The 25,400-nt window shown below is 44.0% G+C and overlaps 1 protein-coding gene across 1 annotated transcript in view; it reads left to right on the top strand.

Moving 5' to 3' along the window:
- LOC126272584 (putative phosphatidate phosphatase) overlaps window positions 1–25,400 on the top strand; it is a 337,576-nt gene that overhangs the window by 196,383 nt on the left and 115,793 nt on the right. The window contains exon 4 of the mRNA XM_049975510.1: window positions 10,855–11,189. Within this exon, the coding sequence (XP_049831467.1) occupies window positions 10,855–11,189 (335 nt within the window). The remainder of the gene's footprint in view (window positions 1–10,854; window positions 11,190–25,400) is intronic.

Consider the following 25,400-nt stretch of genomic DNA (forward strand, 5'->3'; position numbering starts at 1 on the left):
GCTGAACAACAAGGAAGAAACACTGCATCCCTGCCTCATGGCCTTTTTAATCTGAGCACTTTTCCTCCTCTTCTTGTATTATTAATGTACCCTCCTACCACACGTTGGTTCACAAATTGATAATTCAAGGACTAGTCATGCTTTCATGATATCGTAAGTTTTGAACATTTTGCTGTATGTACTTCAGTGGCGTAACAAAATGTGCTACTAGTGCTTCTGTCGGAAGCATTTGAAAATTTCGAATCAAATAACTACTGTTAACCCGCACCAGAACTTCCCAGAGAACCATAAACTCTAATCAATCCAGCCTATCCAATGAAATCTGCCTAGTTACGTTAGGCGTGAATTTTCTAGAATATTTAGCGAATTAAGCTAGAGTGTTAAACCATCTAGTTTCATTTCATTCAGTTTGCCATGTTTTTTTAGGCAGATCCTGGGCTGGCCTTCGGATTTCTCCTCGGAGAGTGTAACACATCACAAACCGTTAAAATATGATAAAGAACAAAGTTTTCACAGACAGATGGTGTACAGGACTTCACTTCCTTAAGCTACCTCCACGACTGTGATGTCAGGAAGGCCGATTGGCCGCAATGTTAAATAGTGAAATAAAAGTTTGTCAAATCCAGCGATAGCGGACCGCCTGCTAGAGAGGATAGAGGTTAGGTAAAAGATTATATCATACTAAAAATACCGCAAAACCATTAGTTTGTTAGGACAATAACCTGCAAAGTACTGTCCGGTTCCGTACTTTTGCACAGAGACATACTGATTCGTAACAGTTCATCTTTCCGACAAATTACACGCAATTCTGCCAAACGATAATGATACACATGTTCGAGAGAGGCAGGGGCACTGAGAACGTTCCGTTGACAGAGTCAGTCGCCCTCGCGGACCACAACTCCGGCGCGATATTTTATCAGAGTTATGCCAATCCCCGTATCTCCTGAATTGCCCAACCCGTTTTCCGTAAACAGTGAATCTCGTTCCTTCCCCCTCCTCCTCCTCAATACGATAAGCCGCCGCATGAATACCGGTGTCACTTGCTAGCTGACACACTGTACCACAAGGGGCCACGAACAGTCTCTACCAGTGGACTGTTGACTACAATTGACTCTTATCAGTCTCAGCTCAAGAATTATATCCGCAATCTTTGCTGTCAGTGCAGAGTGCTGTATGAGTTTCTGGTGGTGTACTGATGGCAATATGCAAAAATGTTTCACACACTACTATTGTTTTCACCATATAATCCTTGTGGAGTACTAGTGATGGTTTTAATGCCCTGGCTCCCGTTACTGTAGATATTGTAGACTTCACACACGTTCCAGAACTTTAATTTGATCTACAGCTGAATTTGGACTATTTTGGAACCCTCTGGCAGATTAAAACAGTACCACACCGGGACACAAACCCGGAAACTTTCCTCGCGGGAAAGGCCCTCACCGAATGACCTATCCAGGCTCGAATCTTCTCCCTACCCCCCCCCCCCCCCCCCCCCCCCGCCTCATCGTCTCCCGCAGGTAACTCTACGTCCGTCAATACCATGCTCCTAGTTTCCAAACTTCAGACCAGCACCACCGCGTACATCATACGATCAAAAGTATGTGGCTTCGGTCGCAGGTTCGAATCGTGCCTCGGGCATGGATGTGTGTGATGTCCTTACGTTAGTTAGGTTTCAGCAGTTCTAAGTCTAGGAGACTGATGACCACAGATGATAAGTCCCATAGTGCCTAGAGCCATTTGAACCATTTGAAAAGTATGTGGACACCTGTTAGTGCACATTAATATGGGGTGCGTCCGGCATTCCCACCATTCACCTTTATGACGGCTTGAAATCTGTTGCGAAAACTTTGAATGAGCCATCGCAGAGATAACGGATGTGTAACGTATACACTTCTTGTAAAATCAACTTTGAAAAGTCATCGGAAGAATAAAATACTTTTCTACGAAGCATTACCACAAAACCTGAGAAGTATCAATAACAATGGGATCACGACGTAGTAAAACATAATACATATTCTCTGATCACTTCATGTTACGGTAATATTTCTCAAGACATTGTTGCACAACTTGATTTTTCGATTCTTCTCCTTCTGTATCATTTTTGTTGCTTGTGTGCAATGACATCTTTTAATGGTTACCAAGAGTAGTGTCTCAGTGGTTAAGGCGTTTGATTCGTATTCGAAAGGAGTAGGGTTCAGCCATCGTTCGAACATCCAGTTTCCATAGTTTTCCGAATCAGCTGAGACAAATGCGTGGTGATTTCTTCAAGAGGCCAGTAGTCTTAACCATTCCCTTCCTTCTTCAGCTGAGCCAGCGCTCCGTATCCAGAGACGTTTGAAATCCACAGGACGTTCGAAACGAATTCAGCATGCATGCTACTAATGAGGAAGTAACTGAATACAGATGGAAGTGGAAACAACATGTGAATAGTATGAGTGGTTAGAGACTACAAAAGAAAATCCTGAACTACAACCCGAAAAGGAGAGGCGCAGTTCGGCCACGGAACGACGAACAGTAACTGTAAACATGTGTGAGTCATATGCCTAGTCTCTGTGCGTAACACGACGACGACGATTAATATCATCAGGTTCTTCATTAACATCTCTTTCCTCAAATAAAAAAAAGAATGAATATTAAATAACAATCACAGTCCTCGCCACTTAATCTCCGTCTAATTGTTGTACTTTATAAGCCATCTCGCGCTGTGTTGCAGAGTTATGATGGACATCACTATCATTTACCCCGTTTCTTCTTCAGATCACTAATGGATCTCGAATTTCTCTGACTTCACTGTGATGATCTCCCGCCTCCGCAGCCACGATTCCCAACACCGCGAGGGATCTTTCCTTGGTCGAAGGACTGGTATGGGGTTCACTCAGTCTCACGAGGCCCGCTGAGGAGCCACTCGACCAGGGTCAAGAAACCCGATGACGACATGCGGAGCGGTGTGCTGACCACGTGTTCCTCCATTCCGCATCCAACGCCGCCATTGGCAGGGGATGACACGGTGGTCTGTCTACGCCCAGAACCCAGAACTTTAATTTACTACCCTGATGATCATTTCGTAAAGTATGCCACTGAGGCAACACTATGTCGCTTGACTCTTTTCGGTTCGCATGTCATCTCAACTCGACAGTGAATCTCCCCAACCTTCTTGTAGGTCTGCCAGTGAACTTGGATGAGGATCTTCGTCACGAACTCGCACCTGAAACAAAGCACGCTGCTCATCTTTGGATCTTCTGCATCTCTTCCATTTATCTTGCTTGGTAAGGGTGCCGCTCTGATGAACAAGAACTCACAATCTAGAAAAGGCGTTCAAAAAGTTTTGCACAGTCGTCTCTAATTTTTTTTATTTTTTGCAGGAGGTGAATGAAATTTTGTGTGATCATACTTGGAACATTTAGCTATACATTGAGCCTACTCAATGTAGCCTCCGTCAGTTCTGACGCATCTGGCCCAACGTTCTTTCCATGATGTAAATGCACTTTGGTAAAATTCTGGGGATTGTCTTCTACACCATCGCTTGACACAGGAAATAAGGTCTTTCTCACTATCAAATGTTTTACCGCGCACGTGAGCCTTCAGACGGTCAAAGAGGTAAAAGTCAGACGGAACCAAGTCAGGACTGTAGAGAGGATGAGGAACAATTTTCCAACCCATTTTCCTGATTTTCTCCTGCATCATAAGGGCTGTATGGGATTTGGCATTGCCCTGGCGTAGTCTGATGAGCTGACCCTGAAGCTCTGGTCTGTGGGTCTTGATGACACGTCGCAGTTTGTCCAGTGACAAACAGTAACGGTCCCAGTTAATTGTGGAGCCGGGTTCCAAAAAATCAATCAAAATGACACCACACTGATCCCAGAAGAAAGAGGCCATCACCTTTCGGCCTGCTGTTCGCGAAAGTCTTGGTTTCTTCTTCCGAGGGAACCCAGATGATGCCACTCCATGGATTGGGTTTTGCTTTCAGGATCGGACAAAAACTACCATGTTTCATCCTGGGTAATGAAGCCATCAAAACAATGTTTCCACTCTTTAGTAAAGACTCTCCCACATATTCTTCCTTATCGTTTTTATTTCTCTCGTCAATAATCTGGGCACACAACGTGCACAGATTTTTATGTACACTAGTGACTGTACCAGTAATACCATACCACCCAATGACAAACGAGTCATTTCAGCAAGCTGTCGTGTCGTCACACGTCCGTCATTTTGGATGATTTGATCAATGGTCTCATTCACATCATTCATTGCCGTCGATGGTCTACCGGATCGTGGATTGTCCAGTAGAGAGAAATCACCTTCATTAAACCTCTGAAACCACCGCTGGATACTGCTGAGATCCACTGAGTCCTCCCCATAAACAGGGAGCAACTACTTGTGAACCGATGTGGCAGAGTCATCGCCGGTCTAGAAGAGGAACTCCATCACCGACCGTTGTCCCAACCTGACATCTACTTCACGGTCCATTACGGCTCACCTGCAACTAAAATACAACGCTTTTATATACCAACTTCTAGCTAAACGTTCCAAGTACAGTGTGTCAACAAAAAATTTCACTCTCCTCCTGCAAAAAAATAAAAAAATTAGAGACGGCTGTGCAAAAGTTGCTGAACGCCCTTTGTACATCTACTTAACATTGTCCACAAGTCACCACACTGTTCACGGCGAAACGTACAACTACTGGTCTGTCCCTTTCCTGTTCCATTTGCAAACTGAGTGAGCGAAAAACAACTGTTTATGCAGGGTGGTCAGAAACAGTCTGAAAAGCATGAAAGGGTGCTGTGGGGGAGATTGTGCTGACAAATAACTGTTAATAAAAATTTCGATACGTTGCAGCACTGAAGATAGCCAATGAGGTCGTTGTGCGAGCAAATTGAAGCACTTGCATATACATAAATGCGGAAAAACACAGGCGTCTGATCGACAGTGAATCATCCCTTGTTCAGATGCGCAAAATGACCTGAGTGGCTAACTTCAATGCAAAATAATTCAGAAACGGCACAACGTATCCATATTTTTTATAAACAATTATTTGTAACTACTAAGTCCGCAGCAGCACCCATACAAGCTTTTCAGATTGTTTCTGACCACTCTTTTTGTCTCCATAAGAGCCCTAATTTCTCTTCTCTTGTCTTCTCGGCTCTTACGCAAAATGTACGTTGGCGGCTGTAGAATCGATCTGCAGTCAGTCGAACGACGGACTTTTAGCTACCTCCTTCGTGGGTTAGTTACATTTTCTTAGCATTCTAATTGACAGGTCGTACTGTGGCTGAAATGACATCTGACCAGTAACAGAGAGTAAGAACTAAAAATGTAATTAAATAAATGGCAAATGTACATATTTATCCCGGGTCCTGGGCGTTGCTGTAGCGCTGCAGTTGGACAGTTATCGATATAGGCAGCCGTTGTCAGACACCACAAAACATCGTCACTTACTGCTTAATAACGTGTTGGTCCGTCTTTGCAACTCAGGATAACAGCGATTCTGAGTGCCATTGTGTCGACAACTCGTTGGCAGGTTTCCTGTGGTGTGCGGCACCACATGTCTATGCACAGGCCACGGTATTCCCGCACATTACTGACAGGTGGTTTGTGGCAGCGTATCTGGCGATTTGCAGCATCTCAGATGTATTCTATCCAGATCAGATCAGCCAGATTTTGTAGACAAGACACTAAAATAAGTTCACTATCATGCTCCTCAAACCATTGTAGCTCTTGTCTAGCGTTGAAACACAGACAGCTATCCTGCTGGAAGTTCGCGTAGACATCGGACATAGCCATCAAAAACAAAAACAAAAAACAAAAACAAAAGCACCGTCCGAAGAGGCCCTGAAGGCTCAGCGATACCGACCGGCCGCTGTGTCATTCTCAGCCCTTAGGCGTCACAGGGTGCGCTAACAGAGGAGCACATGGTCGCCACACTGCTCTCCCAGCCGTTGTTAGTTTTCGTGTCCAGTGCCGTTGCTTCTCAGTCAAGTAGCTCTCAATTAGCCTGCACCCCGCTTGTCAACAGACCTCCATGCACCATTACGAAATACGGGGAGTAGCTCACAATTGGTTCACCTCTTACTTTAGCAACAGACAGCCAAAGGTCATTACTCACAGTGTTGAGAATGGTTGTCATGTGGGGTCTGAGTGGGATACAGTGTAATGGGGAGAGGGGGGGGGTGCCCCAGGGATCAGTGTTGGGGCCGCTCCTGTTCCTTATTAATATAAATAATATGCCCTCTAGAATTATGGGCAACTCAAAACTATTTCTTTTCGCTGATGACACTAGCTTAGTAGTAAAGGCTGTTGTGAGGAGCATTGGCTCGGTTTCAAATAGTGCAGTTCATGATGTAAGTTCATGGCTTGTAGAAAATAAACTATCGCTAAATCACAGTAAGACTCAGTTTTTACAGTTTCTACCTCACAATTCAACAAAACCTGACGTTTTAATTTCACAGAATGTGCATATGATTAGTGAAACTGAACAGTTCAGATTTCTAGCTGTTCAGATAGATAGTAAACTGTCGTGGAAAGCCCACGTTCAGGATCTTGGACAAAGACTTAATGCTGCCATTTTTTACTACTCGAACGGTATCTGGAGTAAGTGATCGTTCGACACGAAAATTAGTCTACTTTGTATATTTTCATTCACTTAAATCGTATGGTATTATATTTTGGAGTAGCTATTCCCATTCTAAAAGGATTTTTTTGGCTCGGAATCGGACGGTTCGGGGAATAAGTGATGTAAGTTCACGATCCTCTTGTCGACCCCTGTTCACGAGTCTGGGTAATATTCCTTACTGTCATTTCTTGTTAACAATATTAGCTTATTCCCAAGAATAAGCAGCTTTCACTCAGTTAATACTCGGCAGAAATCAAAATTGCATTTGGATCGGACTTCCTTAAGCGGAGGTTTACTATCTTTGGTCCCAAAAAAGCATGTTCTTTGAGAATTTTCTTTTCAGGATGTGTTATAGACATCAACGTCGAATTTGGTCAAAATGTTTATTGATATTTCCTCTAGAAACTGGAATTTTGTAGACAGGAAATGTCGAAGAGCAAATCCGGAAGTGCCGTCGGAACGAAACAAACTTTCCATGTAGACCACCATGCGCGGTATGTCACAGGTCAGCCGGCTCATCTGAAATCAAAATTGGGTTGACATTAGCGAAGTGTATAAGATTATTTAGGAGTTGTACCTCGCTTAAGTTATTAACAGTTGATGGATCGGAATAAAAGTGGTTTTACTTTTATTTATTTTTTTTTTTTTTTTTAATGTGTGGCGAGGGCCCCCGTTCGGGGAGACCGTTCGCCTGGAGCAAGTCTTTCGATTTGACGCCACTTCGGCGACTTGCGCGTCGATGGGGATGAAATGATGATGATTAGGACAACACAACACCCAGTCCCTGAGCGGAGAAAACCTCCGACCCAGCCGGGAATCGAACCCAGGCCCTTTGGATTGACAGTCTGTCGCGCTGACCACTCAGCTACCGGGGGCGGACATAAAAGTGGTACAAGTCCTAGACAATTAAGTTAGCTTTGTCGGAAACAAAGAATCATGCTAATCGGTTCAGTATATTTGAACTTACCATATCGCACGATAAAAAAAAAAAGTCATTTCGAGAAAAACGCGTTTGCAGTTTTGACTACATATAAATTCAATATTATGCAACTTACGTTCAATCTGCTATTCCTGGTTCACAAATTAGTCCTTCCTCTTCCTCATAGAGGGCGTTCTGCTCGATGTGAGCGATCCTGCGGTGCTCCAGAACCTCTCGTACGGCCGGTGACAAGGGGTTTTCGACCTCTTGAATCCGGTGTTCGTCCGAATGTTTGGCGAACTGCGTCGAATAGAGTCCCAGGGTGACGTCCATCGTTGTCATGATCTTCAGAATTGCTGAATATCCTTCGCTGAAGCTGCTCACTACCAGCAAAGTCGCAATCTCCACAGTCTTCGCACCAGAATACAATTGCTTGGGGACTAACTTCCAAGAACACGCGTTCAAACATTCACTTGAATTCTGTGTGTTTCTTCCCAAGCACCGGTACAATAACTCGTCCTCTGAAAGAAAAAAAACTGGTGTGGAAGAAGGCCGATTTCAGGCAGGTGCATTTTTTTGTTCAACCGCGAATAACAAACATTTCCGTTCCGTATTCGGGAAAATCGTTGCAGGGGTGGATTCTAAACACTTCTATGGATCCAAAAATGCAATTTTTAAAAAATCGTTTCTCTGAATCAAAATATAGTAAACCTCCCCTTAACTCTTGTGCAGAAAGGTGTGCAGTAAACTGCTGCATCCATTTTCAGTAAGCTGTAAGTAGGCTGTTTAGGTTTTAATGTTGGTAATGCAACGTAGCGCTCTGTATGAGCCGGCCGCGTTGGTCTCGCGGTTCTAGGCGCGCAGTCCGGAACCGTGCGACTGCTACGGTCGCAGGTTCCAATCCTGCCTTGGGCATGGATGTGTGTCATGTCCTTGGGTTAGTTAGGTTTAAGTAGTTCTAAGTTCTAGGAGACTGATGACCACAGCAGTTGAGTCCCATAGTGCTCAGAGCCATTTGAAGCATTCTCGTTCTGTATGAAAATCATTGACTGTGCTGTGTGCAGTCTGTGACTGGTTGGCATTGTTGGAATATTCGCTATTGTAGTGTTGGGCAGTTGGATGTGAACAACGTATAGCTTTGGGCAGTTGGAGGTGAGCCGCCAGCAGTGATGGATGTGGAGAGAGAGATGCCAGAGTATTGAGAGGTTACTATGAACGCACGACCTAGACGTGTGTCCGCCGAAAAAAGGAAATTTGTAAAGTTGGAGGTCATGAATTGATAGAAGCACACACGATGACTTTGAACATTATTAAGGTAAATACATTGTTTGTTCTCTATGAAAATGTTTCATTTGCTAACTGTGCCTATCAGTAGTTAGTGCATTCAGTAGTTAGAATCTTTTATTTAGCTGGCAGTATTGGCGCTCGCTATATTGCAGTAGTTCGAGTAACGAAGATTTTTGTGAAGTAAGTGATTCATGAAAGGCGTAGGTTATTGTTAGTCAGGGCCTTTCTTTTGTAGGGATTATTGAAAGTCAGACTGTGTTGCGCTAAAAATATTGTGTGTCAGTTTAGTGATGATCAGAATAAGTAAAGAGAGAAGTGTCTGAGTACCTTCAGTTTTACTCAGCTGTCTCCGTATCAAATAACGTAGAAGTTTACCAGCACAGTCGTTTTTAATTTTTCAAAAGGGGACGTTTCAAAGCTACCACTAGAATTCAAAAATCTTATCAGTAATCCACGGACTTCCAAATCGAAACTGAAGAGCTTGCTCATGGGTCACTCCTTCTATTCTGTCGCGGAGTTCCTTGAAAAATTAAGCTGATTCTTGTTGTACTGTTGATTGCGTTTATTTAAAGTTACGGCTTGACTTTCTTCAGCTTCATAAACATTTTATTTTTATCTGTTATTACTTTTACGCAGAAATTTCATGTACTGACACTTTCCTGACCTCGGAGATTTGCTCCTCAATTTGTTCCAACGGAACTTGATGCGCAAATAAAATAAAAAAATAAAAGCAAAAGGGAGCCCGCCACGACATTAGGCGGTACCCCACGACCTTGTCACATTGTAGAGTGACGACCCGGTGAGGTAGTGCCACGTGACTGACGAGTGACGATGACGTGCATCTACATCTACATATATACTCCGCAATCCACCATACGGAGCGTGGCGGAGGGTGCCTCGTACCACAACTAGCATCTTCTCTCCCTGTTCCACTCCCAAACGGAACGAGGGAAAAATGACTGCCTATATGCCTCTATACGAGCCCTAATCTCTCTTAACTTTGTGGTCTTTCGGCGAAATGTAAGTTGGCGGCAGTAAAATTGTACTACAGTCAGCCTCAAATGCTGGTTCTCGTAATTTCCTCAGTTGCGATTCACGAAAAGAACGCCTCCTTTCCTCCAGAGACTCCCACCCGAGTTCCTGAAGCATTTCCGGAACACTCCCGTGATGATCAACCATACCAGTAACAAATTTAGGAGTCCGCCTCTGAATTGCTTCTATGTCCTCCATCAATCCGACCTGATAGGGATCCCAAACGCTCGAGTAGTACTCAAGAATAGGTCGTATTAGTGTTTTATAAGCGGTCTCCTTTACAGATTAACCACATCTTCCCAAAATTCTACCAATGAAACGAAGACGACTATCCGCCTTCCCCATAACTGCCATTACATGCTTGTCCCACTTCATATCGCTCTGCAATGTTACGCCCAAATATTTAATCTACCTGCCGGCCGCGGTGGTCTAGCGGTTCTAGGTGCTCAGTCCGGAACCGCGCGACTGCTACGGTCGCAGGTTCGAATCCTGCCTCGGGCATGGATGTGTGTGATATCTTTAGATTAGTTAGGTTTAAGTAGTTCTAAGTTCCAGGGGACTGATGACCACAGATGTTAAGTCCCATAGTGCTCAGAGCCATTTGAACCATTTAATCTACCTGACTGTGTCAAGCACTACACTACTAATGGAGTATTCAAACATAACAAGATTCTTTTTCCTATTCATCTGCATTAATTCACATTTATCTGTATTTAGAGTTAACTGCCATTCTTTACACCAATCACAAATCCTGTCCAAGTCATCCTGAATCCTCCAACAGTCACTCAACCACGACACCTTCCCGTACACCACAGCATCATCAGCAAATATCCGCACATTGCTACCCACCGAATCCAAAAGATCATTTATGTAGATAGAAAACAACAGCGGACCTACCACACTTCCCTGGGACACTCTAGATGATAGCCTCACCTCCGATGAACACTCACCATCGAGGACAACGTGCTGGGTTCTGTTACTTAAGAAGTGCCCCGTGCTTCCGCAGGTGGTGGTCACGGAGCGCGTGGTGTGGGGCGCGCGGCCCCGCAGCGGCGGCGGCGGCGGGGGCGGCGGGGGCGTGACTGTGTCGCTGTGCTCAGGGCGCGCGGCGGTCCCCCGCTGGGTGTCGCGAGCCTCTGCGGCCGCGCTGGCCTTCCTGTGGGGCGCCGGCGCGCAGCAGCTGCTGGTCGACTCGGCCAAGCTGGTGGTCGGCCGCCTGCGGCCCCACTTCTTCACCGCCTGCCAGCCCGACGTCAACTGCTCTGTGCTGCAGCCGCCCTACACCTACATCACCGACTACACCTGTCTCGGGACCGACCCGGACGTCATCGATGAGGCCAGGTACGTAAGGCCACCCATTCGCAGGCAGATCAGGCGATCGGCCACCCCTGCCGATCTGGCCTTTCCCGACACCCTTTGTGGTACACGACTCTACAGTAGTCGGGCTCACGGTCCGGGTACGTCGGCTCCACCAGCGCACAGCTCGTATAAGCTAGTCCCGACCTCTAACTGCCATCCCACACTCCGCTCCATTGTGAAAATTGTCATGCGACTGTGTGCCGGTAGGGTCCACCATGGAGTCAGTCATATGTGTCGGTGACCCGCACAATGGGGGAGCGGGGAGGGAGGGGGAAAGGGGAGAGTCAGCAGACGGAGGGGGAGAGGGGGGGGGGGGCGACTAGAGGCGAGGTTGGCCGGCTCATCGGCCAGTGAATTGGCACCTTTGCTCTCAGACAGTTTTGACGCTGCCCCATGGGAGAGGGGCACTCGGTGATGCCCCTCAGCTCTCTTGCAGACAGGCGTATTTATATTCCGACCGGTAAGAGAACTGCCATGACACTTCAAACATGTCACACTCAAGCGGCAAATATAAGTGGCGTTAAAAAAAAATTTTTTTTGACTCCACAACATATCTTAGAAGATACACTCCTGGAAATGGAAAAAAGAACACATTGACGCCGGTGTGTCAGACCCACCATACTTGCTCCAGACACTGCGAGAGGGCTGTACAAGCAATGATCACACGCACGGCACAGCGGACACACCAGGAACCGCGGTGTTGGCCGTCGAATGGCGCTAGCTGCGCAGCATTTGTGCACCGCCGCCGTCAGTGTCAGCCAGTTTGCCGTGGCATACGGAGCTCCATCGCAGTCTTTAACACTGATAGCATGCCGCGACAACGTGGACGTGAACCGTATGTGCAGTTGACGGACTTTGAGCGAGGGCGTATAGTGGGCATGCGGGAGGCCGGGTGGATGTACCGCCGAATTGCTCAACACGTGGGGCGTGAGGTCTCCACAGTACATCGATGTTGTCGCCAGTGGTCGGCGGAAGGTGCACGTGCCCGTCGACCTGGGACCGGACCGCAGCGACGCACGGATGCACGCCAAGACCGTAGGATCCTACGCAGTGCCGTAGGGGACCGCACCGCCACTTCCCAGCAAATTAGGGACACTGTTGCTCCTGGGGTATCGGCGAGGACCATTCGCAACCGTTTCCATGAAGCTGGACTACGGTCGCGCACACCGTTAGGCCGTCTTCCGCTCACGCCCCAACATCGTGCAGCCCGCCTCCAGTGGTGTCGCGACAGGCGTGAATGGAGGGACGAATGGAGACGTGTCGTCTTCAGCGATGAGAGTCGCTTCTGCCTTGGTGCCAATGATAGTCGTATGCGTGTTTGGCGCCGTGCCGGTGAGCGCCACAATCAGGACTGCATACGACCGAGGCACACAGGGCCAACACCCGGCATCATGGTGTGGGGAGCGATCTCCTACACTGGCCGTACACCTCTGGTGATCGTCGAGGGGACACTGAATAGTGCACGGTACATCCAAACCGTCATCGAAGCCATCGTTCTACCATTCCTAGACCGGCAAGGGAACTTGCTGTTTCAACAGGACAATGCACGTCCGCATGTATCCCGTGCCACCCAACGTGCTCTAGAAGGTGTAAGTCAACTACCCTGGCCAGCAAGATCTTCGGATCTGTCCCCCATTGAGCATGTTTGGGACTGGATGAAGCGTCGTCTCACGCGGTCTGCACGTCCAGCACGAACGCTGGTCCAACTGAGGCGCCAGGTGGAAATGGCATGGCAAGCCGTTCCACAGGACTACATCCAGCATCTCTACGATCGTCTCCATGGGAGAATAGCAGCCTGCATTGCTGCGAAAGGTGGATATACATTGTACTAGTGCCGACATTGTGCATGCTCTGTTGCCTGTGTCTATGTGCCTGTGGTTCTGTCAGTGTGATCATGTGATGTATCTGACCCCAGGAATGTGTCAATAAAGTTTCCCCTTCCTGGGACAATGAATTCACGGTGTTCTTATTTCAATTTCCAGGAGTGTAGATTAAGGACAGGTAAACTTACGTATCTAGCATTTGTAGACTTAAGAAAGCTTATGACAATGTTGATTGGAATACTCTCTTTCAAATCCTGAAGGTAGCAGGGGTAAAATACATGGAGCGAAAGGCTATTTACAATTTGTACAGAAACCAGATGGCAGTTGTAAGAGTGGAGGGACATGAAAGGGAAGCAGTGGTTGGGAAGGGAGTGAGACAGGGTTCTAGCCTCTCCCCGATGTTATTCAATCTGTATATTGAGCAAGCAGTAAAGAAAATAAAAGAAAAATTCGGAGTAGGTATTAAAATTCGTGGAGAAGAAGTAAAAACTTTGAGGTTCGCCGATGACATTGTAATTCTGTCAGAGACAGGAAAGGACTTGGAAGAGCAGTTGAACGGAATGGACAGTGTCTTGAAAGGAGGGTATAAGATGAACATCAACGAAAGCAAAACGAGGATAATGGAATGTAGTCGAATTAAGTCGGGTGATGCTCAGGGAATTAGATTAGGAAATGAGACACTTAAAGTTGTAAAGGAGTTTTGCTATTTGAGAGCAAAATAACTGATGATGGTCGAAGTGGAGAGGATATAAAATGTACACTGGCGATGGCAAGGAAAGCGTTTCTGAAGAAGAGAAATTTGTTAACATCGAGTATAGTGTCAGGAAGTCATTTCTGAAAGTATTTGTATGGAGTGTAGCCATGTACGGAAGTGACACATGTACGATAAATAGTTTGGACAAGAAAAGAATAGAAGCTTTCGAAATGTGGTGCTACAGAAGAATGCTGAAGATTAGATGGGTAGATCACATAACTAATGAGGAGGTATTGAATAGGACTGGGCAGAAGAGGAATTTGTGGCACAACTTGACTAGAAGAAGGGATGGGTTGGTAGGACATGTTCTGAGGCATCAAGGGATCACCAGTTTAGTATTGGAGAGCAGCGTGGAGGGTAAAAATCGTAGAGGGAGACCAAGAGATGAATACACTAAGCAGATTCAGAAGGATGTAGGGAGCAGTAGGTACTGGGAGATGAAGAAGTTTTCACAGGATAGAGTATCATGGAGAGGTGCATCAAACCAGTCTCAGGACTGAAGACCACAACAACAACAACAACAACAAATACCGAGCTTGAGGCAATATTGCAGAAACCAGTACCTGTATTTTAGAATTATGAATCCTGACTGTTGAGACACTTGTCCCAATGTGACACAAGGCGGTTAATGGCTGTCTCATAAAATTTCCAGGCCTGCGAATTTAACTGGTTCCGCATGTACAGCTGGACATTATCATCCGAAGTGAATCGTTTGCCCCTACGCTGACGTTCTTCGTTGACCAAGATGGCCCACTTCTGATTCGCTTCCTGCAGCACGGGACCACCTTTCGGCAAGCGATTAAATAAAAATCATCATGTGATCGGTGGGATCCTTCTGCTTCATGACAATTCAAAGCCTCATACGGCCAACACGGTTGGGGCACTCCAGCAGAAATTCAAATGGGAGGTTCTCGGCCATCCCCCATACATTCCGGACCTCTCTCCCTGTGATTATGCCATTTTTGGTCCCCTTAAAAAGGCTCTGAGGGGCGAACGATTCACTTCGGACGCCGACGTCCAGATGTACGTGTGGTACTGGTTAACATCGCAGCCTCTGGCATTTTATGAGACAGACATTCACCGCCTTGTTACAATGAGACAAGTGTCTCAACAGCCAGGGTCAATACTTCTAACGTACAGGTACTGGTTTCTATAAATATGCCTCCGGCTTGTTTCTTTTTGAGCGCCCCTTACAGATCTCTGGAATTCATAAACATTGCTTTGGTGATGGTGTTGTGTTGCCATCTGTACCACTCAAGGTCGCAAAAGGTTCCATGCCTTCTTAGTGGCTCCAATGCATCTCTCGTGTGTTCATCGTTTGTCACAGATCGTGAGTTACTGTTTCAGTTCATGTTGAGTTTCATTAATTTCAGACAGATCCAACATGGCCTCTTCCTCTAGCCTTAGAAAAGTAGCCCGGGGCTCTACATTAAAGAGGAAATCTCGTGAGCCCATCTACAGGACGATCGGCAACAGTCTGTAAAGCTATGTTGCAGAGTAGGTTGTGCTGAGAAATAATTGTTAAATTCGATACTTTGTGCTTGTTCGGAGTATATTAACATAGTAGTCAGCCAATCAGGTCGTTGTGCATGCAAATTCAAGCGATCCGCCAGAGACGGTGCCGCCAAACGTGTGCTTCGTTTGGTTTCTTAAAAGCGAACAAGACAGCGGTACAAAAGGGCGATACAAAAACAGGCTCGAACCCGAGCCAATACCTGACCAGTCTCATGCACTATCAACTCTATGCTATGAGAACAACTGACAATAATTGTATCCATTGGCCGGCCGGAGTGGCCGAGCGGTTTTAGGCGCTACAGTCTGGAACCGCGCGACCGCTACGGTTCAGGTTCGAATCCTGTCTCGGGCATGGATGTGTGTGATGTCCTTAGATTAGAAAGGTTTAATTAGTTCTAAGGTCTAGTGGACTGATGATCTTAGCAGTTAAGTCCCATAGTGCTCAGAGCCATTTTTTGTATCCATTGGGCCACTTGAATTGGCTCGCGCAACGGTCTGACTGGTTAATTTCAGTGCTAATTAACTCTGAAGCGGTGCAACGTACCGAACTTTTTTCTTGACAATTATTCCTCAGCACAACCTACCCTGAAACATCCTTACAAACTTTTCAGACTGTTTCTCACCGTCCTGTATATTTCCTAATCTTTTCTTTTGTTTTCAAAGTATCGGTTTCGATCCCAGAGGTTATTAAAGAGGGGAGGATATGAGGCAAAATATACGCCAAACAAGCAGCATTTGTGATTGCGTCCTGTGCAGAATGATGTTGGACATTGCTGTATAACAAGAACAGCCCCTGGGGCAGATTTGCTCACGATGCTTCGTCTTGACAGCATTACTGAAGCTTTTAAGATGGAGATTGCAACGCAGCATGACTCTGAGAAAGCTCTCTAATCATTGAAATGAGAGACATGGCTGTATCATACCGACAGGTCACACAGACAGTCGTCTGTACGTAATGTCTAAAGAGCGAGTGGTGACGGTATCGACCCAGAACAACAGGTTAGCAGGATGAGTAGGCATGGGTCCATCCACAAAGACTACATCATGCAATGTAACGTTACCGCCAGAGTGCTACAACGAACCCACAGCAACAGATTACTCCTCAGGTCGTTTAGCGCTGACAACACACCACAGGCAGCAGAGACTTGCATCGTGTAGTTCCAGAGTCTACTGCGACAATGCGTGTCATTCTATGGTGTTGAGCTATGAATCTCGCTTCTGTCTGTGACAGTCAGATACATGCCAACGCGTTTCTGGGGACCTGGTGGAGAGGTCACTCGAGGCAGCGATTTTCAAGACCTATACCTCCCGATCTCCTGGAATCACTTTGACGGGAGATATATCGCAACAAAAATCTGTTATTAATTGCAGAAGGCAGGCTTAATTCTGGCCACTATGCGACAAGAATGGTAAACCCTGTCGGTACAGCCTTCATGACTAGGCTATCAAATTGAATATGCCACCAGGATAATGCAATACCCCAAACAAGTTCACACCGTTAACGCCTTGAGGAGTGTACAGACCGTCGACTGCCTGATCCCCTGCTTTGCCACCCACAGAGTGTGTCTGGGATGAGATGGAAAGATATTTATCAGCCTCCAGTCAGCAGACTCCATGAATGGCACATTATGCGTTTCAGGCAAGGCCAGAAATTCCTCAAGATGTTATTGAGAGTCTGCTTGCTTCCATGCCAAAACGCATACAAGGCTGTATTCATGCCCACGGGTATCAACCTCATCTTGTTGATGACTGACATCAGTTCCAAATGGAATGAAATTTTAATCAATGAATGTCAATGTTTTTATATTAGAACAAATAAGCCTTGGGTCACAAATACTAAGTCAAAATTGACCAGGTTTCGACGCTACTATGAGCGTCGTCTTCAGAATTAAACTAACTGTTCTAAAACATAATAGGTATATGAGACATTAATAAATTAAAGTGTGTACTGACTGGAAAAAGATGCAGTACTTACAAGTCACATTTTAAAAAATCTAAGCCGGGTATGCGACGTCATGAATAGTTGTAAATAAGTTAAGATGGCGAGCCGCTAAGGGCTGCTCGAACCTGCATGAACAAGGGTTGCAACAAAACTGAGGTGCCCACGTTAGAAAGTGTGGACAAGTAAACATGGTATTGCTACGAGCGCCATCTAGTAGCCGCAGAAACAACTAGGCTAATGTAGATTCAAAATTAGATGCATGAAATTGTAATGAAGCTGATTCAGGCATAACGTAAGCACTAGTAATAATAAGATGAAGTTACATATTTATCTGCTTTAAACAGAGGTACATTTTGTAACGTAAAAAAAGTTCACTCAGGTACGATTAGCCCCATATATATCTATTACGTTTTAGAATAGTTAGTTTAATTCTGAAGACGACGCTAATAATAGCATCAAAACCTGGTCAATTTTGACTTAATATTTGTGACCGAGGGCTTTTTTGTTCTAATATAATTCTGACACGGTCACTGAACCTTAGCAGCTATGTTCAAAGTTTTCAATCTTTTTATAAAATTTTTGTTGTCCAAGATCATATATAGGGACCTGATAACTAGTTCAGACCATTACCCATCATCTTCAGATCAAAATATCCACAGCTGTGTCTAAGAAAAGAGGACACTTCGTCAGTTGTCTGTTAACAGTGCAACGGAATGTCATCTTTGAACTCATACTTGTAACATGAGTAAACCGTACATATGGACGTTTTATGTATTACAAGTATGAGTTCGAAGCTGACATTCTCTTGCGTTGTTAACAGCCAGACGACAAAGTGTTCTCTTACCTTGGACCTGCTGTGTATATTTTGTTCTGAAGACGACCGGTAATAGTCGAAATTAGTTATCAAATTACCTATATGCGATCTTGTCTAAAAAGTGTTTTATAAAGAAATCAACATTCAGTGAAATAGTAAACAGTATCTCTGCACTGACAGTTGGTAACTTTGAAAGTTTAGTCGTTTAGTACCAGGTCTGTGATGATCACCTCCATGATTCTATAAATATCGGACTATCACTCGATGGTACACCACTTTCCATTCCTATCTGTGTTGATGTATTATCATGCAACTATATTTCGAACGTGAACTGTATCCTTAGGCTGTGATATAATACATTCCATAAAAATTGATGAACTAAGTGTAGAGACAGCACTCATCACTTACAAACCTACTGGCCGCACAAAACGAAATACTGAGAATAGGAAATTTCTTCATCCGGAATCATAGCCAACTTTTCAAGGAGCCAGGCACTGTAATCTCATCCTCACAGTATGTGTACTCGCAAGTAAAATTCATCATAAATGAGTCGTTACAATGTCGAAACAACAGTAACGTCCACCACTATGACACCATAAAGGAATAAAGTTCACTTCTCATATCTAAAGCTGTCAGTGCCTCCTAATGTTTTCGACAGTCAGTTACAAAAACTCTTTGGTAATTAGCAGAGGAACGTCGTAGCCAAGCAAATTTTAAACTTAAACAAAAATTCTTTTTTCCGGATATTGCCGAATTTTTACTTGAAAATTGTTACGTTGTAAAAGGTGGTGTTACACGACCGTTTTTCCCAAACTGTCCCGTAACTGTCATTGATACAAAACCAGAATTAAAGAGACTAACCAGATCTGAATAACTAACCTCCACTGGTAAAAGAAATGTGTATCGCTATCGGTGGTTGCCAGTACTCAACTGATGTAGATTACATTTTGAGACTGAATTTGATGGTTCACCTACACTACTGGCCATTAAAATTGCTACACCAGGAAGATGACGTGCTACAGACGCGAAATTTAACCGACAGGAAAAAGATGCTGTTATATGCAAATGGTTAGCTTTCCAGAGCATTCACACAAGGTTGGCGCTAGTGGCGACACCTACAACGAGCTGACATGAGGAAAGTTTGCAACCGATTTCTCATACAGAAACAGCAGTTGACCGGCGTTGCCTGGTGAAACGTTGTTGTGATGCCTCGTGTAAGGAGGAGAGATGCGTAGCATCACGTTTCCGACTTTGATAAAGGTCGGATTGTAGCTCGGAAACCATGGCTGCGGTTACCCTTGACGCTGCATCACAGGCAGGAGCGCCTGCGATGGTGTATTCAACGACGAACCTGGGTGCACGAATGGCAAAACGTCATTTTTTCGGATGAATCCATGTTCTGTTTACAGCATCATGATGGTCGCATCTGTGTTTGGTGACATCGCGGTGAATGCACATTGGAACCGTGTATTCGTCATCGCCATACTGGCGTATCACCCGGCGTGATGGTATGGGGTGCCAATGGTTACACATCTCGGTCACCTCTTGTTCGCATTGACGGCACTTTGTACAGTGGACGTTACATTTCAGATGTGTTACGACCCGTGACTCTACCCTTCATTCTATCCCTGCGAAAACCTACATTTCAGCAGGATATTGCACGACCGCATGTTGGAGGTCCTGTACCGGCCTCTCTGGATACAAAAAATGTTCGTCTGCTGCCCTAGCCAGCACATTCTCCAGATGTCTCACCAATTGAAAACGTCTGGTCAGTGATGGCCTAGCAACTGGCTCGTCACAATACGCCAGTCACTACTCTTGATGAACCGTAGTATCGTGTTGAAGCTGCATGGGCAGTTGTACGTGTACACGACATCCAAGCTCTGTTTGACTCAATGCCCAGGCGTATCAATGCCGTTATTACGGCCAGAGGTGGTTGTTCGGGGTACTGACTTCTCAGGATCTATGCGCCCAAATTGCCTGAAAATGTCAGTTCTAGTAGAATAATTTGACCAAGGAATACCCCTTTATCATCTGCATTTCTTCTTGGTGTAGCAACTTGAATGGCCAGTAGTGTAAATAAGAGGTCTCTAAGTGAAAGCATATTGCAGTGCTCAGTGAGTGAGCGTGCGTGGGTATGCCTTATAGCCAGCAAGGGAAGTAGCCCTCAGTCGTAATTCGCACAACACTGAAGGAGCCGTTGTGTGTGCTGGACACCAAGAGTCCTGTAGCGCCGGATCACCATCGTCTGTGGAAGGAGGGATGTGCCACTTTTGGCCAGGAACCGGAAGAACATCTTCGCAAACAGTACAGTAGAAAGTAGACCTTTTTTGAAATGCATAGACAGCCATAGATGACCTATGAGCAATGAGCGTGTGGCGGGGAAGTTAGGACACTGTTAAAGATGTGGGACGCTTTAGAGCTCAGGATCTGCAAAACGAAAATGTTTAACACAATGTGAAAGCTGCTGGGACTGGGTAATATAAAAAAAATTAGAAATTAGAGAGAGAAACACAGCAGTGCTACAGAGTTCCAACCTCATTGGCCGTCGACAAAGACAGAGGAGGAGACAGTTTTTCAGCGCCGAGGGTCAGGTAGCTTGTTACTGATCAACCGCATGAAATCAAATTGGTTGGTTGGTTGGCTTGCGGGGAGGTGACCAAACGGCGATGTCATCGGCCCCAAAGGTTTAGGGAAAGTGGGCCAGGAATTCAGCCGTACCCTTCCAAAGGAACCATCCTGGCATTTGCCTGAAGCGATTTAGGGAGATCACGGGAAGCCCAAAGCAGGATGGTTTGAACCGTCGTCCTCCCGAATGCGAATCTAGTGTGTAGCCACTACGCCACCTCTCTCGGTCTGAAATCAGAGTCCGAGTAGAAGGCCAGCATCTTTTAATATGTCTTTTTACTGGTCGGCACTCGGAATACCTATATTTCAGCCAATCAAAACAATATGATGAATGACCGCAGAGACACAAGTCTTCGTTTCAAGAAGCAGAAGGCACAAAATCACTTTTCTGCGGGCTCCTTCTCCGCCAGAGTTTTTCTCCGGCAGACATATTCAGCCGTCCATCATCAGCCGAGCGTTTCTGAAGCCGGGTACCTCTTCAGGCAGACTTGGTGAGCTGCGTACTTTGAAATTTTTCCGGCTAATATGAACTAAGTTGGTGGTAGGAAACCAATGACTCGTTTTGCAGCCAGTTGACCCTCCACCTGCACATTAACATGGTGAGACCCAGCCACGACAGCGAGATGAACTATAGGTCAATCAATTAATTTTTTACTGAGTTTCAGTAATTTCAAGCTTCATTCTGAAGACTTCCTTGCAGTTAAACTATCAACAGACTTTCAAGTCAGGCGACAGATGCAAACCTATACACTTGTATAGCGCTATCTGCGTTTCAGAAACTACAATACGGGTTTATGAATTTAATTGTTTTATCCAGATACTTATTCATTACTATCAGACCACAGATCCCTTGAGCAGGCTTGCCAAGATGTTATTTGGCTTTGTCAACGTTTGTCAAAACATTTACCATGCACTTTAATATAATCGATTGAGTTAGTTGCGAATTTTGTTTAATGTCATAGATAACGAGTTCCTTCTTCATTATTTTGGAGGGAAAAGACTTAATTTCGTCAGATAAATAGGACCACTTTGCATATCTCTAATTAACATAAGCACATGCCCACTTACAAGAGGAAGACAATATTTACGTACATGTATTTCACTACTATAATGAGTGCAATCAATACAGGTAAGTTACTTTTATTAAATTGGGTCCACAAAGCTGCTCAGTAACTTGCAAATTGTAAGTATTAAGCCATGTAACAGGGCATTGGCACCCCGTTTGGAATATAAAGAAAGAACTTTTTTCTGTATGAATACTCATTTATCTCTGTTTTCTTTTTCCTTCGAGAAATAAACAAATTAGTCTCTTTTAACAGATTATTGAAAATTAACCAGAACATAATGAAGCAACTCTGAATATCTCTGGATAAATCTAGATGAATATCGTAAAGTACAGCAAATAAGGATGTCGAGTGCTATCCTAGATTAAGAAACACGAGTGAAACATGCTGTCACTCATTAGCTGTAGAGATAATGTAATAAGATGGGAAACCACAGAAAATACAATTTATCAGTGAGACGTCTTAGCGATAAGCTGCTAGGGGAATTTTCTTGTCAGTTAAACAACTGTTAAAAAAAAGCAGCCATGAATAAAAAAATGGTCCAGCTCAAAGAACGGAAGTGTGAATACCTCACCAGATTGTAAACAAGAGTTTCTATAACACAATTCAGCCAATCCAATACTACTGTACAGGGTGGGAAAAATAAAATTGGTCCGGAAGTTATCCACACTAAAACTCGAGCAATGTTTTCTGGTGTTCGACATTTATTCGTTGGTTATGGTTTTTGTTTCGTACAGAGCCCGTTTCGCTCCAGTTTGCCACTGAGTTTTGCATTGTAGATTTCGCCAAAACACTCCCAGTCTTAAACTCTTGCGCATACAGTTCCGCATCTGTTTTCCACGAACTGTGTTTCGCCTAACACTCGAAAATGAACAGGAGCTATTTTACGGTAGGGATGACGGTTATCGCCTGAAACAACCAGTTTACGTGTACGCCAGTTGTTTTCATCTCCAGTTCAAACTGACTGTTAAATCCGCTCATAACAACCGGTTCCTGAATTAACCGATTTCTGTTCTTTATTGCTGTAATTTCCTATATTAAACGTAGGTCTAGACATCACTCAAATATTGAGAAATACTACATGTCGCTCAGGCTTTGGCATTATAGTTTTCAACATAAACGGAATCAAAATATCGAATAAAATAGGTAAATAAAAAAGGATATTCCGTACCCCGTTCGCTGGTTTAGTTAAAGGTTGAATACTACAAATAAATTCACCAGTATTTTACTACTGATTCTATGTTTTTAAATCATTGTTAAAGTGTTACCTTGTAATCGCGGATCATAGCTCTATTTTGGCATTACAAACAGCCAGTGACAAGGGTGGAAACTGAGGTAGGACAACTCTACTTTTCGTGTTACGTTGCCCGATCAGATCAGCTAAATTATATTATGGACAAACTGTTGACCTTCTAATTTATTACTGTTGCCATAACTTCCTTTCTCTAATATTACTTCATCGAAATAATACACAAATTATAAGCTTTTCTGTAAAATTCAACGTTTTTTTCTTCAACAACTTCGAATGGAAAAGCAGCTTTTTGGTCAAACATATACTTTTACTTTTTGACAGGACTTGGAATACAACTGATTTTGTGCTGGCAAAACCGAAAATGCTCTTTCAAAAAATTCAAATGAACGGTTTAGATAGTGGGCAAAATACAATATTTACTAGGAACAATTACATGACACCAGTTAAAATTTCAGTAGTGAAATAATCCAATGGTGAATATTTAGCGTCCAATCTCTTCATAAATACTCTATTTATAATGTGGTCTATAAGCTGACACCTTTCGTTGGAAACAATATCATTCAAAGACAATATCAATCTTTCGAAAGTAACAGAACGCCTTCCCAAACTGGTTTCTGTAAACTGCTATGGCAAATTGATACATCGGTTAGCAGCAAAAAAAAAGAAAAATACCTTTTATAAACGAGACCAAACAAATACCGAAAAATATCGCTTATTCTTAGCTAAAATGCACGTATCGGTTTAATCAGTCGATTTTTCCCATCCACATTTCACAGTGAGTAACGTTTTGAGTTACATTAAACTGGTCAAAAAAAAAAAAAAAACACATCTGTTGTTCTCGCTCACTCAGCTGTAATGACATATCGAAGTGCTAAGGACGCAAAACATGCGAGATATGCATGTGCATAAATGTGACAGCAACCGACCAGTGCACTGATATAACAGTTTCAGCGTTTTCTGTTGTGGGCAGTTCTGTTCATTAACAAGGTTCAGATACGCGCTGGTCTTACATTGTCGAGGCCAGTTTTACTTTGTCCACCCTGTACTGGCTGCTGTTACGCGTTTATAGTACACATACAAATGTAAAGATACCAATTTTAAGACTTAATAAATAAAAAGTAAGTCTGAAAGAATTTATTGTTGCCAAGTTACGAAAAATGGTAACGACCGATAGAGGTAAAAATAAAGTAAGGTACCAAAACAATTCCAGAACAACAGATATAGTCAGTTTCTTGTAGCCAAACAATCTTTGCGGGACATATCGTGCAAGCAGACAGTTTACGGACTTCAAACGGAATAGACAACGCGCAGTCGATAGCGTCGAAACCACAAATCAGGAAGACAATGCCGTAAGGATACTCTTCAGCGCTGCAAGACCTATAATTCTTGTGATATCACAATACATGTGTCAGATGACTTCCTTAGCTCACTTTCGATTTTCTATTTATTGTATTCAAGGTTTACATATTTATCTTCAATCCCTGCAGAATAGTTTATGTTATTTCTTGATAAATCTTTTCCCATATTACTAAAGGGAATTAAGAGATTTTGCCCTTGCACGCTCTCAATTCAGACAACTCATAACGTTACAAAGAAGACATATTTTTTATTATTTTCATTGTATTTTACGGTTTTATGGGCAAGTTTAGCACGTATTCTTTGTTTTCAAGTGGTATATTGAAATGTACATTGAAACTAAAGTCGCCTTGTGAGTGTTTTGTCGTGTGGTAATATGTTGGTAAAAAGTCGTGGCATTTTGTTATTCCCTGCTCTTGACTACATTGAAAATCGTCGTGTTTATTTTCAAGTTCGTTCGCCAGTCTCCCCAGGGTCTCTTCAACTCCGCGTCCATAGTTCAGATGAAACTTTCTTTAGTAATTAGAATCACTAGAAAGAGTAATATTTATGTTCGAGTCTCACTTAATTACCTATCAGAGATGAGCACTCGTTTATTTATTCACTGAATACAACTTTCACTATTCTGTGTTATAAGTTCACTTTCGTCTTTATCAGAGAAAGAACAAAACCAGAGTCATTAATATTACATTGAGTAACAGAGATAATAAAAATCAGAGATAATGTAATGACAGTGTTCGCTTTTCTTATGCAAGGAGTAACATCTTTGATTCCTACACACAGCAGAGTGCCTGATACTGTTATTTCCTAAATGTTGTTGTTGTTGTTGCGGTATTCAGTCCTAAGACTGGTTTGATACAGCTCTCCATGCTACTCTATCCTGTGAAAGCTTCTTCATCTCCCAGTACGTACTGCAGCCTGCATCCATCTGAATCTGCTTAGTGTATTCATCTCTTGGTCTCCCCCTACGATTTTTACCCTCCACGCTGCCCTCCAATACTAAATTGATGATCCCTTGATGCCTCGCAACATGTCCTACCAACCG

This window comes from Schistocerca gregaria, chromosome 5 (genome assembly GCF_023897955.1).
Source record: "Schistocerca gregaria isolate iqSchGreg1 chromosome 5, iqSchGreg1.2, whole genome shotgun sequence".
Taxonomy (NCBI): domain Eukaryota; kingdom Metazoa; phylum Arthropoda; class Insecta; order Orthoptera; family Acrididae; genus Schistocerca; species Schistocerca gregaria.